General features: G+C 40.1%; 1 protein-coding gene across 3 annotated transcripts; it reads right to left on the bottom strand.

Annotated features, from left to right (window-relative positions):
• Nucleotides 1-192: 192 nt before the first annotated feature.
• Nucleotides 193-16,912, bottom strand: map2k4a (mitogen-activated protein kinase kinase 4a). Of its 3 annotated transcripts, XM_061748843.1 has the most exons (13): nt 16,575-16,912; nt 13,823-13,858; nt 10,432-10,464; nt 7,132-7,234; nt 6,180-6,354; nt 5,984-6,103; nt 4,395-4,514; nt 4,258-4,309; nt 3,325-3,452; nt 2,486-2,563; nt 2,261-2,409; nt 806-851; nt 193-721 (listed from the first exon to the last, which is right to left on the bottom strand). In XM_061748843.1, exons 1-13 carry the CDS (start codon nt 16,702-16,704, stop codon nt 608-610), a joined length of 1,284 nt encoding a protein of 427 aa, XP_061604827.1. In that variant the 5' UTR covers nt 16,705-16,912; the 3' UTR covers nt 193-607. The 3 variants fall into 3 exon arrangements, with proteins under 3 accessions (XP_061604827.1, XP_061604829.1, XP_061604828.1); XM_061748845.1 differs by lacking the exon at nt 10,432-10,464 and having other exon boundaries at nt 7,132-7,222; nt 16,575-16,911; XM_061748844.1 differs by lacking the exon at nt 10,432-10,464 and having other exon boundaries at nt 16,575-16,910.
• Between the last annotated feature and the right edge of the window lie 4 nt (nt 16,913-16,916).

The following is a 16,916-nucleotide window of genomic DNA, read 5'->3' as shown; positions in this document are numbered from 1 at the left end:
GTTGCTCGTATGATTATTACAGTATGATTATTAATTAAACACGGGACCACAGGACATGCCATCTAGCTACACTGGGGTCACAACAATGCAATTACACTTTCACATGTATTCCGTGTGGTGTTTAATTATGTTCATTTTAAATATTCCATATTTTCCGTACGTCAAAGCAGAACATACACGCATTCTGTTGAATATTCTTCTGGTCTTTCTTTATTTATTTATTCAGCATATATTGGCTTACCTCGTAGACAACTTCAGCCTCTCACTGCTTACTTTTTACTCACTTTTCACATAAGTTTGATAGGAGACCAAACACTTGATGCTTGCAATTCACACGCACACACACACACACACACTCGGCATGTTTCCAGGAGGGGGCAACACTTCCTTCTTCAAAATAAAATAATACTAATAAGCATATATCTTAAATGTGGTCATGACATTGCATCGCTGAGATGCACTTTTTTTTAATCACGACGGATGTGCGTTCGTGTGCGCGCGCGTGTGTGTTTTCTAGCAACTTTGTTTTTTATTTTGCATTTGAGTTGAAGTCTTTATTGTTGCAGCTAGGTGAATGGAAGTGTTAATTAATTTTTGCGAGTGGTAATCAGTCCATGTACGAAGGCGAGCTGGGAGAAGCCGGCATCTGATCCAGAAGCCGGCACACGTAAGCGGCCACGTCCACCGGACGCTCCTCGTACATTTGAATGAACGGATCTTTCTGGAAGAACACAGGCGAGAAACATGACTTTTAAGAAAGTGGTGTAAAGACATTGTCACACGTTGATGATAAAAGTCAACTCACCAGCAGCTCTTTGTATTTTGGCCTTTTGGACTCATCCTTGGTAAGGCTTCATTGACAGGAGAAATTCATAATTATTATTGTCATTTAAAAGTGCTAAACACAAACTTTAAACGGTGCACTTTAGCATCGTGTCCACTATGGGGCAGACTTTGTTTTCAATTGTGGCACAAGACGGCTCATACTGCAGTACTAATGTTTCGGGGTCACACTGAAAGGAACTAAGAATTACAGTATACTACGATTGGACTTTCAAGAAAAAAAAATATATTTAAATTAAAAAAAATAAAAAATGTGTCGAGAAGAAAATATTTTTTCAAGAAAAATGGGACACATTTTCAAGAAAATTTCTTATTTTCCCTATTATATTTTTAAAAATATTCAAGAAAAAAATGTGAATGTGAATATCTGGCCTTTTCTTGAGAAAAAAAGATTCTTTTATTTTTCTTAAAATAAAATGTTTTTCTAGAAAAGAAATGGTCATATTTTTGTATATATATATTTTTATACTTGAAACTGATATTTATGCTGGCAAAAACACACAAAAAAATCTGAAAAATAGGTTTTACAAGAAAGAAGATAATTTATTAGTCTTATTTTTGCTATATTTAAAATATATATAAGAAAAACATATTTTGCCTTTTTTCGAGAAAAAAATGGTATTTTGGAAAAATATTTTTTCTGGAAAACAAAATTACAAGAAAGAGGGAACACACACACATACACAATCTTTTTAAAGGTCTTATTATCGCTATAATTCTTTTTTAATTATAAGAAAAACAATATTTTATAAAATCAATGTAGAAAAAAAATATTAAAAAAGAAAAATATTGGACATAAATCCGTCTTCATTTCGAATAATACAAAATAATTTGCCGTTTTTTTCTTGAAGTGCCTTTTTTGTAGAAAAAAGTTGTTTGGGGCAAAACTATTTTCATATATCTTAATTATTCAAATTATTTTTTCGGGGGGCAAAAACACAAACCTTTTTGATAAAATACCAAGCATTTTTCAACAATTAAAAAAAACAAAGAGATATTTTCTAGGAAGTCTTATTTTTGTTATGAGGAAAAAAAATACAAGAAAATCAATATCACCCCCCCACACACACACAGACACAATTAGGATTTTATAGGACAAAAAATATATATATATATTTTTTCCTTGGGCGGAAAAAAAACAAACATTTTACTACTTGGAAAATATATTAAAAAATTGTCTCCCAAAAAAATAATTCTGGAAAAAAAGAAAGCATTTGTCTGCAACAAAAATCTTTAAAAAAAAATACATTACAAAAAAGCATTTCTTGAAAAATAGACCTTTCTTCCAAAAAACAACTTAATTTCTGTAGGATTTTTTTATTGTGGTAGTACTATGTTTGATAATATAAGATGTGTTTACTAGCACGTTTTTTTAATTGATAAATGAAATTAGAAAAAATGAAGAATGCATTCTCACCACACATTGACGAAGGAGATGAATTTTGGTGAGAAGCGTCTCTCGTCAGAGTTGCTGAGTTGCGGGGGGTCTCCCCGGACCACCTGAGTCAGCTGATCGAACACGCTGTTCCATTTGGGGTACGGGAAGCGCCCCGTCGCCAGCTCGTACTGAAACGAGATAACACGCAAATATCAAAAAGAAATACAAAGATATGAATCATGCCAGCCAACAGTTGAAACCCACCAACGTAATTCCCAAACTCCACACATCGGAGCGCACGTCATAACCTTGCCGTGACGCACACGGGTCGATTCTCTCCGGCTGAAAGAACAAGAAGAAAAGATTACCCATGCAATTTGTACACACTACATACATACAGTCACTATACTTGCACCACATGCTTGCACCACTACAAGCCTGTATTAAGGTTTCAAATTAGGGTTTCAAGCTTGGGTTAGGACATAAAATTTGGGTTTCAAGCTTGAGTTTTAGTCAAGGGTTAGGGTTCCAAGGTTGGGTAGGGGTTGTATACAAGAGTTAAGGTTCCAAATTAGGGTTTTGAGACAGGGTTACTGTTTCAAACCTTTGGTAGGGTACCAAATTAGGGATTCAAACAAGGCATGCGGTTTCAAATTATGTTGTTTCCATATTTTTCTATTACATTTATTAAATACTTCTTACCATTACTTTTACAGTAATTTACATATTTTGGCTCCTATTATTTTACATTAATGTATTTATTTTCCTAATATAGTTCAGATGAATGTATAGACTATATATTTTGGACTATTCTTTTTTATATTAACTGATATAGTCATGAGAACATTCTGGAGGCGTGTATGGATGGCAACTTCCCACAGCTCTCGTCACGTTCTTCTTCTTGAGACTAAAAACTAGTTGAGTGAATCAACAGTACAGTTGGTTGCAGTTGAGAATTGCACAGCTTTTAGACTTAATTTCCACACGTGATCTCTAATGATCCAAGCAAGAAATGTAATTTCCTGCTATGAGAGCAGGGGGGGGAAAAAAGCAAAGAACATGGTGTCCGTTCTAGAACATTCCTGAACTCGAGCGGAACCTACGGCCATGTACGGTCGGCATCCGGCGTCGCGCGTTTTGGCGATGGAGTCCACCAACTGGCCGCTGATCCCAAAGTCGCACAGTTTGATGTTGCCGTTTCTGTCCAGGAGAATGTTTGATGGCTTGATATCTGAACATCAACATGAAATATACATTCAAACTGTGAGATTTTTTTTTTCCCCCACAGGGCACTACTGAGGGAATTCTCCCAAAATGGCTGCTTCAAAACAAAACACTAGGTGTGAGTACGAACGGTTGTTTGTTTGTATGTGCCCTGCGATTGGCTGGCAACCTTGTTCAGGGTGTACCCCGCCTCCTGCCAGATGATTGCTGGGATGGGCTCCAGCGCTCCTGCGACCCTTGTGAGGAGAAGCGGCTCTGATAATGGATGTCCAGCTAATTTCACGTCAGTCAGTCAACCTGGTGACAGGGTGTTCTACTGAATGAATGAACGTCTCTTGTTACAATCGGCATATTCACCCAATTTCATATCAAGTGATGAAACTGGTGTCAGGGTCTAATTTTGCCAATCTTCCAGGGGCACTAGTGAGGGAATTCGCCCAAAATGTCTGTTTCAAACCAAAATAGCAGACCCCCTGTTCAATTTCGTGTACGGGTCTTTGAGGCTTTTTCCGTGCGTCCTGTCCTGATAGACATGTCTTCCTAATTACGTGTTGATCAGTGAAACTTATGTCAGAGGCTAATATATATATATATATATATATATATATATATATATATATGAACTTTCCAATGGGTGCTACTAAGTGACTTTTGGGGGCTTTGTGTTAGCATCCACTAAAACACATTTTTACCAGAATACAAGCACAATTTTGGTGAACTTTTCAGGTATGTGGAGGCCTCCAAAAGGGCCCCTAATTTGTCAAATAATAATAATAATAAACACTGCTCATAGTAATAATAAGGTGTCTTACCTCTGTGGATTATTTTCAAGTTTTCTTTTAGGTGGTTAAGTGCTTTCACAGTCTGAAAGTAGGAAGTAGTAGTAGTTCAATTCAGATGGGAGTAGTTGGGAAGAAGGAAATGATGAGGATGGGGAGCCAAAACTCACAGCTAAAGTAATTTTCCCCAAGATTTCCTCAGGAATGACGTCATCTAGCGAGCAATACACAAACTTGTAGAACTTGTCTAAGGAGGTAGCCATGAGTTCCATGCAGATCCAGCAGTCGCCCTGCAACACACACACGCAAACGGCAACATTGACCGTTTCATTTGAGAATCTTCTGGAACATCCGACACACGTTGGATCATCCCAACCATAGACTTGTATACTTAAGCACAGGCATTTATTAAACTCGGGCATAGAAAAAAAGTATATATTATGAGACCTCATTGAGCAGGTTGGTCCATTGTTGCAATATGCCCGAAGAAAAGGTTCTTGTCCCATTTGCAATGTCTCGTCCCAAACAGAGGTTCTAGTCCCAAGAGAAGGTACTAGTCTCAAGTGAAAGTGCTCATCCTGAGAGAAGGTTCTCGTTCCAAGAGAGGGTTTTAGTCCCAATAGCAAGTTTGACTCCATAGAGAAGGTACTAATCCCTAGCGTAGGTACTACTCTAGAGAGACAGTACTAGTCAAAAAGTGAACGTTATCGTCCTAAGAGAAGGTTCTAGTTCCAAGAGATTGTACTAGTCCAGGGGTGTCAAACTCATTTAAAAAGGGGTTTGGTAACAAAAATGCTTGCAATAGCTCAACATTGATTTATGTATTATTTATTAATATGATAATTTGAAATTTTGGTACAGATTTTAGCAAGAATCATGGAAGTTGACGGAAATTATTTGCTTTTGCGGTCCACCTAAAATGATGTGGTGGGCCAGATCTGGCCCCCGGGCTTTGCGATGGACACCTGTTTTTTTAATCCAGGTACTATTTCCGGGAGAACGTACAAGTCTCAAGTGAAAGTTATCTTGGTGAAGGTTCTATTCCCAAGAGAAGGTACTAATCCCGAAACAAGGTTCTCGTACCAAGAGAAGTTTCTATTCCCGAGATAGAGCTAGAAAGCTTCTTGTGCCAGGAGAAGGTTCTAGTCCTGAGGAAAGGTTTTTAATAAAAAAAATGAAGCTTCTAGTCCCAAGAGAAGGTTCTCATGTATTTTTCTATTGTTTTCACGAGTGTTTACAGCTTCCAATGTATGCAACACCGTACCTGAGATAATTCATATTAAAATATGAATGCTAAAATATTTCGCCTGAATCTATAATAACCAGATCCAAAAATGTTGTTGTGACATGGGGTGAATTTTACATTTAACTGACTTTGAGTAATCGTTTTGCTATGCAGTGATTGACAGTATATCAATTTCAATAGTAATAATGGCAATCACTGGAGAAAATTTGGTAGCTGCAACAAAGTGCTGTATAAAAACAAACATTTAAACAAAACAACCAAACAATAAAAACAAATGCAAATAAATGCATAAAATATTCCTTTTTAATAAAAACTATAACACTTTAAAAATACTGAACCAGTTGGTGACATCGGAACATTCCTGCAGCGCCTCGTACGTGTCTTCAGACCAAACATCAGCAGCACATAAATGAGGCATCTTTTTCACTTTGCTAACTCCAATGTGGAGGAGACTTTCGACATAGGATTCGGCGCTCCAGTCGGGTTCTACATATGTACATCTATGATACCTACCTCTCTGAAAAGAGCTCCATAGAACTGCACGATGTAGGGACAGTCGCTGCTGCGCACCACCACGTCCAAGTCCATGAGCAGCTGCTTCTGCTCCTTCTCGTCCACCGTCGAGCGGATCCTCTGCAAAATGTGGAATTGTGGGGAAAAGTGAGACATTTGGGAGTTAAGGGGGAGTTTGTGTTGCGGGTGCGCCCACCTTGACGGCCATGATCTGGTTGCTGGGCTTGTGCACCATTTTGTTGACAGAGCCGTACGCCCCGCGACCGATCTCGCCCAAGTCCTTGAGGTCGTCGGCTGTGAAGTCCCATAGCTGCTCAGGCGACAGCTTCAGCTTCCCGGACGACTCGATGCTGTGCGTCCTCAGCCTCTCGCTAAGGTGGGGAAAAAAAATAATCTGACATTTTTGTTTGTTGGTGTGCCGTGGGATTTTTCAATTGTAAAATATGTTCCTTGGCTCCATAAAGGTTGGAAATCACTGCTCCAGTCAGGTCATGTATTCTAATCAGTCAGCTCAAACCGACATTACAACGTGACAGAAAGAATGGGTGCTAACTTACTGTCATTAAATTTACTTTATTGTAATTAAATGACTTCACCCACACCGAAACTTTAGCACATGATTCGACAGAACGGCAACATGTTTACGCACAACCGTTAGTGCTAGCACTAGCTTGCTAGGCTACATAACGTTTTTGTTGCCTGCTTGCGAGCCGTATCGCATTAGAAGTACGTGAAAATACCTCAAGCAAGCCTTAAACGAACATCCTCTCCTGAGCACTGGTGACCACCAGCACACCTTTTTCCCCCCATTTTGTTCTTATAATACAGTCGGCGCAATCAACTCTTGTATCAGCCATAAAATTCTAAGCTCATGATTATTTGCTAAAAACAATAATATTTATCTGGTTGAACATTAAATATCTTGTCGTGGTAGTGTATTCAATGTATACTTAATTGAATACAGAAGTTTTTCTAAATTGTAGAAAAGCCGTAGGTTTATGTAGGTTGTAAGTAGTAGGTTATCCTAAGTTGTATGTTGTTGTAACGATTAGGTTGTTGTTGTTGTTGTTAGGTGTGACTGGTGAATGAGCCTGTTCCTGAATGACTGATAATCTATACAGATGCAACAGGGAAAAATAGTGGCTCACATGTGCGGGTTCTGGAAGGCTTGTCCGCCCGTGTTCAGTGTGAATCTGGTAGTGGGTTTGATAGGCGGGTTGGCGAAGTTCAGCTTGAGGGCTTTACGTTTACCTGACAACAAAAGCAACAAAGACAACAAGAAGCGAAGTTACAAGCTGTCGGGACGGACCCTGATCGCACCACGAGACCAAAGAACACAAGGCAAAAAAGATGAGTGAGGGGATGCTACATGCCAAACAGACACAAAGTTAGTGACCACACAACAGCATCACGACATTTTCATTTTGGCAAAGCCGACACATGCAAGAGTAAATGAGCGCCATCTACAGGCAGGAAACAGCAAGCCAAGTTAGGATTCCACTGCTGCTTTCAGGTTCTAAGACCAAAATAACATAAAACCACCTCATTAGACCTCATTTCAGACAGCATCAAAGGGTAAATTCTGTCAGTGTGGTTTGACTTTTTCTTTGGCTTTGGAGAAGAACTATATGGACAGGAAGTTAACATTTGTAACATTCTATAAAGGGTACATATGTAAAATTTACTTTTTACTGTTTTAAACAAATATTTGTCTGTCTGGAGATCCTTCCAAGAATCAAGTGTAAAATGAAACAACCAAGTCAATTATTATATATAGTTATTGGACTATTTCTTAAAATGGATCTGTGGACAATGCCATTCTAAATTATGCATCACAATTTGGCTAATTTACATAGTACACACCCCTAAAATGAACCAATTTCCCTGTGGCGAAAAATATATCGTAAAAACAGGTCTATAATTCTTGATCCTTGTGACATTTTGACAAAAGTTAAAACACTTTCCGCCTGGAGACTGTTTTAAATTGTGATAAAAATGCATAATAGGTTTCCTTTAAAACAGAAGACTCTAGACTTACATCCAAATACTTTTGTCCACAGTGTTTGAGTGTGATGATCAGACAGTCGTCATGTGGATGAATCATTGTCAAGTACTGCTACCACTTTATTTTGGCAGGATTCTACAGTACTTCCTGTTTTGTTCCCATTGCCATTCGCGTGATCGGACTCTCAGGCGCACGACTTTTCGTGAACAAACGAACTTCATTTCAAGAGAGAACACTAAGATACACATTTAAATACATTATTTACATCAAACAGATGTACTGTATGAGTGAAGAATTGAAACAGCAACATTGTAGACGTCCACCAAATGCATCAGATAAATGCCTGCTGCCACTCCACTGTGTGCGTGTGTATGTGTGTAGTTTGTTAAAGTGCCCAAAAAGAAAAACGCTTAAAGAAAAGGAAGAGAAAGCGTGCAGGCACCATCACTGTTATTGTTGCTGGTTAAAACTTCATTTCAGGAAGTTCTACAAGTTTTTAAGGAGAAAAAAGTTTGATTCTAGTGAAGAAAGCGAAAAGGTAGAAAAGTGTCTTAAGAGCATCTGAGCTTTGGACTTGTGCCGACCTACAAAAAAAATATATATATAGAAAGAAATATTCTTTATGGAGGAAAGCTGTTTGGGTAACAATTTGTAAGCATGTCAAGTCATGTAGCTCATGTTCGCCAGCTGGAACAGCGCTTTGCTGCTCAGGAGGTGCCATAGCTGCATTTAGACTTACATGTCACATGTTTACGGTCTAATAATAATAATACTATTTTGTATAGTGTATCTGTGAATGCTTGAACTCTGCCTCTCTGCAGTGCACTAACCAACAATAAACGTACTGTTACATGAAGATTGCTGATCAACAGTGAGCATCATCATCTTTTTAAAGGCAGAGTTCATGATTTGCATCTGAAAACATGGTGTACCTAAAGCCCATCCCAGCTATCTTTGGGCGAGAGGCGGGGCGCACCCTGAATTGGTTGCCAGCCAATCGCAGACAACCATTCGCACTCAATTCACACCTACGGGCAATCTGGAGTCCTCAATTAACCTACCATGCATGTTCTCAGGATGTGGGAGGAAACCGAAGGACCCAGAGAAAACCCACGCTAGCACGGGGAGAACATGCCGACTCCACACAGGCGGGGCCGGGATCCAAACACCGGTCCTCAGAACTGTGAGGCAGATGCGCCAACCAGTTGTCTACCATGCTGCCTAGCTTGTACACATTCAAGCTTATTTTAGCTTATGTATGCTATTGAAAAAACGTGAGTGTATTAAACAGGCTGGGCAAAGTATGGCCCTGAGACCATTTACATTATCAAAAGTTTCCCTAAAATTGGTTAAGACGTATTTCATTATTTGTTTCTTTATTTCTCATTAAATAATTCTGGGTTTTTCTTTCATATTAAATTTGGTTCAGGCCAATTCTGGCTCCAACACCTCTGAAATCATGAAAACTGTAATTACCTGACCAGTCGCATGTAATGGTACTAACTTTTATTACCGTTATTAGCATGGCAAAATATATTTCATCCTATTGCTAATATGTCAGACCGTTTTGTGGATTTTCATACGGGTAAACATTGTTTATTTTGCAACCAAGGCCGTCTGATTTAACAGGGGGAAAAAAATAAATTTTTTAAACGCCACAGAAAATGTTTTTGTTTGCGCCAGTGGGGAACCCGGAATAAGCACCTGTGCGAATGATCAGAATGGTACCACTTCTGCCTCAACATGAGCAGGGAAAAACCCTGCAAATTCTTCATTTATTTATTGTGAATTGTATTTTATTAAGTAGATGGTTAATTAATTATAGTTGAATTAGTTGGAAATTCCATCCACCCATTGTCTGAGCCGCTTCTCCTCACTAGGGTCGCGGGCGTGCTGGAGCCTATCCCAGCTATCATCGGGCAGGAGGCGGGGTACACCCTGAACTGGTTGCCAGCCAATCGCAGGGCACATACAAACAAACAACCATTCGCACTCACATTCACACCTACGGCAATTTAGAGTTGTCAAACCTCCCATGCATGTTTTTGGGATGTGGGAGGAAACCGGAGTGCCCGGAGAAAACCCACGCAAGCAAGGGGAGAACATGCAAACTCCACACAGGCGGGGCGGGGATTGAACCCTGGTCCTCAGAACTGTGAGGCAGACGCTCTAACCAGTCGCCCACCGTGCCGCTTAGTTGGAAATTATAATGGAGATTATGAGAATAAACAATTTAGCATATTACAGAAAATGGATGGATGGATAGATACATTTACATTTTATCCTATAACAGGATATAGCGAGGAAGTAGATAGGTCCGCCAGCACAAGTCCGTTCTCGACGTGGATTAGCAGTGAGCAGAACCCCCCCCCCCCCCACCCCCACCCCACACACCAGAAGTAGTGAGCGTGCAACCACACGCACACAGTGAGGTTGGTCTTACTTGGGGGAGCTCCAGACAGGTTTATCTGAAAGCCTGGAGGCGAGAACACAACGTTTACTTCCTGTTCAACACTTCCTGTTTGGACTGACATGCACATGCAACATCCAGCATCCAACAGGTCTGACACGCAGGAGTGTGATTGAAGTGGGGAACATAGGTGGGGAGGGGGGGCGGCGGGGGGTGTGCAGATAGATAGATAGATAGATAGATAGATAGATAGATAGATAGATAGATAGATAGATAGATAGATAGATAGATAGATAGATAGATAGATAGATAGATAGATAGATAGATAGATAGATAGATAGATAGATAGATAGATAGATAGATAGATAGATAGATAGATAGATAGATAGATAGATAGATAGATAGGATAAAATAGATTAGATAGATTAGATAGATAGAGCACAGTCACATTGTCGTGAATCTCACCATCGATCGTTAATTAGCAGCGTGGAGAGAAAAGTCAGAGCAGGAAGAGAAAACATGGAATCACCACTTCGCACAGGAACAATGAAAAAAATTCATCACAACACGACCCCCCTAAACTCACTTAGTTGCGCCCCTAGACACCAGCTTCATTGATTGAAATTGGGTGAACATGTCTATCATAACAGGATGCACCAAAAAGTCTCAAGAACACAAGACTGATATTGAAAAATTGAAAAGGAAGCCAGAGATTTTGGTTGAACGTGGCCAGTTCGGACAAATTCATTCAGTCGCGGCCTTCGAAAAGTTACAAATAATTAAAAAAAATATTTTTTTTTAAAAAGAGCCCCCAACACCAGTTTCATCGATCAACATGAAATTGGATGGACATGTCAAACATAACATGATACACGAAAAAGTCTCAAGGACTCATGCCCAAAATTCAACAGGAAGTGAGCCATTTTGGTTTGAAGTGAATATTATGGGCAAAATTCCTTCATTCAATCATGCCCCCGGGAAAGATTTTTTTTTCCATGAGCCCCCAACAACAGTTTCACAATTCCACACAAAATTGGACCGACATATCTATCATAACTGGAAATATAACAGGAAGTCATCCATTCTGGCTTGAAGCAGCCATTTGGGGCAAACTCCAGACATTGTACTTTAAAGAACTCTAGTTAAGTATATTCCATTTTCCAAAATGAGCCCCAGTAAGAAGCAGGTATCTGAGACGGATGTTTTTTGTCTACACCATCTAATGTGGGCATCATAGTTTGACGATCATTTAGAGAATTGGCCATAAAAAATAGACGTTTGTTTGTGGCTTTCATGTATGTTCTTTACTGTTAGCCACAAAGTTGTCCTTAGTTGGCGTTTCCTGCGGCCTCCAATCCTAACAAGAAGTGTGATAGAGAAGACGAGGCAGTCACTGCATGATGCATGTTGACTGACGTTGGACTAAGAAGTAGCTATCAGTTCAAATTAACAAGGCCATTATTTATCACTATTGTATAGTTCCCTACAAAGGTATTGGAACGGCAAGGTCTATACCTTTGTTTTTGTTGTATACTGAAGACATTGAGGTCTCAGGTCATGGAGGAATATGAGACCAAAGTTCAGAATTCCAGCTTTTATTTCATGTTACTTACATCTTGATGTTAAAACAACTCAGGACAGAGCACCTTTTGTTTGAACCCACCCACTTTTCAATTGAGCAAAAGTACTGGAACATGTGACTGATGGGTGTTTGTAGTTGCTCAGGTGTTCCCTTTTAGATTGATTGCTTAAACATTAGATAGTGCTTGTTTTGGGCTTTGGGTTTCACCTGTGAAAACTGCATTTGCTGTTAAGCAAACATGAACACCAGAGAGCTGTCTATTGGAGAAAAGCAAACCATTTTGAAGCTGAGAGAAGAGGGGAAATCCATCTGAGCTACTGTATAAACATTGGGCAAAGGAAATACAACAATTTGGAATGTCCTGAAAAACAAAGAAACTACTGGTGTACTAAGCAACAGACATTGAACAGGTCGGCCAAGGGTATCAACAGCAGTTGATGACAGAAACATTGTGAGAGCTGTGAAGAAACACCGAAAGACAACAGTCAGAGACATCGCTGTCAACCTCCACAGGGCAGGGGTGAAGGTATCACAATCCACTGTTCGAAGAAGACTTTGAGAGAAGAAATATACAGGCCAAACCACAAGATCCAAACCACACATCAGCAAAATTAATCAGAAGGCCAGATTGGATTTTGTAAAGAAGTACAGAGATGAGACACAAAGGTTTTGGAACCAAGTTTTATAGACTGATGAGACCAAGATTAACTTCTACCAAAGTGATGGAAAGGCCAAAGTATGGAGAAAGAAAGGATCTGCTGGTGATCCAAAACACACAAGCTCATCTGTGAAGCACAGTGGAAGTAGTGTCATGGCTTGGCCTTTCATGGCTGCTTCTGGAACACTAGCTCACTAGTCTTTATTGATGATGTAACTCATGATGGTAGCAACAGAATGAATTCTGAAGTCTACAAAACCATTTTGTCTGTCAGTTTACAGAAAAATGCATCCAAACTAATCTGGAGATGCTTCATCATGCAACAAGACAACGACCCAAAAAGAAGTGACCCCATGACACTGCCAACACAACAAAGGACTTCATCAGTGGGGAAAAAGTGTAAGGTCTTAGACTGGCCAAGTCAATCACCGGAACTTAACCCGATAGAGCATGCATTTTACCTCCTGAAGAGGAGACAGAAGGGAGAAACCTCCAGAAACAAACAAGAACTGAAAGAGGCTGTAGTAAAGGCCTGGAAAAGCATTTCAAATGAAGAATTCAATAGTCTGGTGAAATCAATGGGTCGCAGGCTTGATGGAGTTATTGCAAGTAAGGGTTATGCCACCAAATAATAAATGTTTTTCACTTTTAGTTAATTTAATAATGTCTGTTCCAATACTTTTGCTCACTTGAAAATTGAGTGAGTTCAACAAAGGTGCTCTGTCCTGAGTTATTTAACACATTTAGATGGAAATTCCATGAAATAAAAGCTGGAATTCTGAACTTTTGTCTCAAATTTATCTTTTGATCTGAAACCCAAATGTCTTCAGTATACAACAAAAACAAAGGAACTGAACTTGCTGTTCCAATACCTTTGGAGGGGTCTGTATATAGTTTTGTGTGGAAAGCAGGATGATCATTCAGTAAGTGGGATGATTCCATACTAACTTCCTTTTTCTTATTTACCTATTAAAATCACTAGTAGTGTTAGCTTCTCAACTTAATTTTGATTTTAAAATCAACATGCAACTAACTATGATGAACCAAGCAATCGTGTTAATGTGAAATCAAGCACAGTTGATAAGGTAGATAAGAAGATAGTCATTAGTTGGGCTCGCTCATTGTTATCTAAATTAAATCCATGAGGAGAACTTTCAGTTACATCAACTGAACGTGAGTCTTACCTGTTTCACTCTGACACCTCCAGCAGGTGTTGGAGTCTGAAAGGGAAAATGAGGAAAGTTTAGCATCAATTCATTCATTTCATTGCATGAACATGAATACATAATCAAAAGAGCTGCAAAGTGTGTACCTGAAAATGAAACTAGACATTTAACATCAATTCATTGATTTCACAGATTTCATAAGGGCAAACATTGCATTGCAAACATGCCAAAGTCAAGTACAGAATCAGGTCACTTCATACCTTATAAATACATGTGACATACTAATGACTGGTGTGACAGTGAGAGTTTTTCTATGAGTTCGGCATGTACAAGATTGACTTGTTGTCCATATCAAGTCCACAAGTGTCACTGATTGTGTTCGAGTGCCGGGAGAATGACGCCAAGTTTAGACACATGCGGAGTAGTGAATGTCAAGGGTGTTGCGGTTTAAATGGAGATGACTCAACATACATACATTTTAAACAGATGTTCAGAGAACATTTAGCAAGGGAATTGGTTTTAAAATTGTGCAATTTTGGAATAGAGTTAGGTATTGCTGGCTCTCACCAGGAAAAAACAAGACAGGTCACAATTGTAATAACCTAAAATAACTCGTAAGGGGGCATATTTTGCCAAACCAACATTTTCTGGTATTTGGGATGTAATATTGTCACTGTGTCGCCTCAGTAAACATGTCCAAATATGAATTCAGTTTGTCCACGTATTCTAAGTTCCAGATGTTTTTCTGGCGTCATTTTTCCATGTTACTAGGGAAGATCTCCGCCTTCCCTTGCTAATCCCGAGCCAACGTGCTCTCACAAGCGGGTCTTCTACATGGAGGTAACCAATCAGAGAAAACGGGGCGGTCTTAGCCAAATATTGAAAAAGCGGATATAAAACTGGGTCAAACACAAGTAGCTGTCAGAGAGGGGTTTTCTGGACACTCGTATGACAAAACCAAGGTGTTTTTTTAATGAAGTTGACAATTTTATTCTAAGACCATGTTAGAGAGTCCATATGGAGGTCTAAATAGCCAAAATACTCGACTTTACACCGATTTTATTGGCCAGATAGGTATTGGCCGATAATTAGCATTTTATGCTGATCGACTTTAATGGCATAATTCGCCGATCCGATCAACGACATCATCGATCGGCTCCGCAAAACACATTTTCTCTGTGTCGCCATCGTGCACAGTATATTTGAATCCAAAAGCTAGTTTATTTTTAGCCTTGTCGCGTCTTTTGACATAGTACTGTAAATATCTGATGGCCAATAAAGTTATTTAAAAAAAAAAAACATGTCAGCGGTGTGGGACAGACAACACGTAATGCCCGGATCAGACTATAGGACAAATTTACTCTTTCACGATTCCACTATGTCAGACTACTGCAATAAAATATTGTAGTCCGATACCACCGCATCCCGTCTTTTACGATCATTGGGCTTTAACTTGTCAATTCAAATGCGACCGGATACACTCGTTACCGTGGCGACGACAACAAGAGTGGATCGCACCGACTGTATTATAAGGACAAAATGGGGGAAAACGTGTGTTGGTGGTCACCGCTGCTCAGGAGAGGATGTTCGTTTAAGGATTGCTTGAGGTATGTTCCCGTACTTTTAATACGATATGGCTCGCAAGCAGGCAACAAAACGTTATGTAGCCTAGCAAGCTAGTAAACATGCCGCCGTTCTGTCGAATCATGCGCTAAAGTTTTTGGTGTGGGTGAAGTAATTTAATTAAACTAAAGTAATTTAATAACAGTAAGTTAGCACCCATTATTTCTGCCATGTTGTAATGTTGCTTTGACCTGACTGATTAGAATACATGACTTGACTAGAGAAAGTGATTTCCAACCTTTACATATTTTACAATTGAAAAATCTCACGGCACACCAACAAACAAAAATGTCACAAAATGTGGATACATTCATGACTGTATGTACTTCCTGCCATCTAATAGAAGACCCTTATGCCTTTATGTCTCAAAAGTGTTCTGTGTCAATTGACTGACTGTTGTCGTACTAGAGCGGCTCCAACGACCGGAGACAAATTCCTTGCGTGTTTCTTGGACATACTTGGCAAAATAAAGATGATTCTGATTCATTTGTTCTGTCTGTCACTATGCCTCACTGGCAGAAATAGATGAACAACAGTATATTTGAATCTGCTCCTTGCTACTTGTCCTTCGGGAGTGTGAACAATTCATGGAGTAGCCGGAGGGGAGGACCCCCGCCAAAACTACAAAAAAAAAAAAATTGCCTATGACTGATCACAGAATTGGGTAGACACGTCTATCATAAAAGGATGCTTAAAAATAAATAACTCAAAATTTCACAGGAAGTCAACAGCTTTGGGCAAATTCCGTAGAAATTGAGGGGAGCGGTCTATTCACGTCGCAAACATAAAGTGCATTGCGGTTTAAACGGAGATACTGTTACGTTGAGGCAGCGCATACGTAAATATCATTTGAAACTGACGTTAAGAAAATATTTGGCAAATGAGTTGTTTTTCAAATGCGCAATTTTGGAATGGGGTTTGGTCGCGTTGCTCGCGTCCTTAGACGGCTCATACATAACCTACTAACTCTATTGAATGTTCAGGTAATGCGATATATTCTATATATTTGTTCGTGATATTCGATCCGGTGGCCGCTCCCTGCTGCGCGCCCCTCGGGAGTGTTCCCCGTCGGAGCCCCCCGCGGCTAACGCCCGAGCTAGCCTCCGCCTTCGCTGGTAGTCATCCATCCATCCGTTCGCTCACTCACCCTGCAGGCTGCTCACGCTGCTGATGTGCTGCAGAGGCTGGTGGTGGGCGGCCGAGGCGCCGTTGTTACTGCTAGCCGCGGACGTCTTGTTGGGACCGGGGCTCGCCATTGTTGTGTGCTTAAATTCCATCAGCGGCGCCGGCTGGCTGTCGGGAGACGCTTCTCCTGCTCGGCCCGCGATCAATAATGCCCACTCAGCAGCACCATGCAGGCCCCGGGAGGTTGTTGGTGGGTGAGGAGGCGGCAATAAGTGGAGAGGTTGTGCTTTAGAATCAGCTTGTGTGGCAGACTACCTGTGAAGGTGGCGCTTGCTCACAACATCAGCGAGGCTATACGCGAGGA

This window comes from Phyllopteryx taeniolatus, chromosome 16, assembly GCF_024500385.1.
Source record: "Phyllopteryx taeniolatus isolate TA_2022b chromosome 16, UOR_Ptae_1.2, whole genome shotgun sequence".
In the NCBI taxonomy this organism is placed as follows: domain Eukaryota; kingdom Metazoa; phylum Chordata; class Actinopteri; order Syngnathiformes; family Syngnathidae; genus Phyllopteryx; species Phyllopteryx taeniolatus.
Note: the sequence above shows the minus strand (reverse complement) of the source record. Positions and strands in the feature narration are given on the sequence as shown.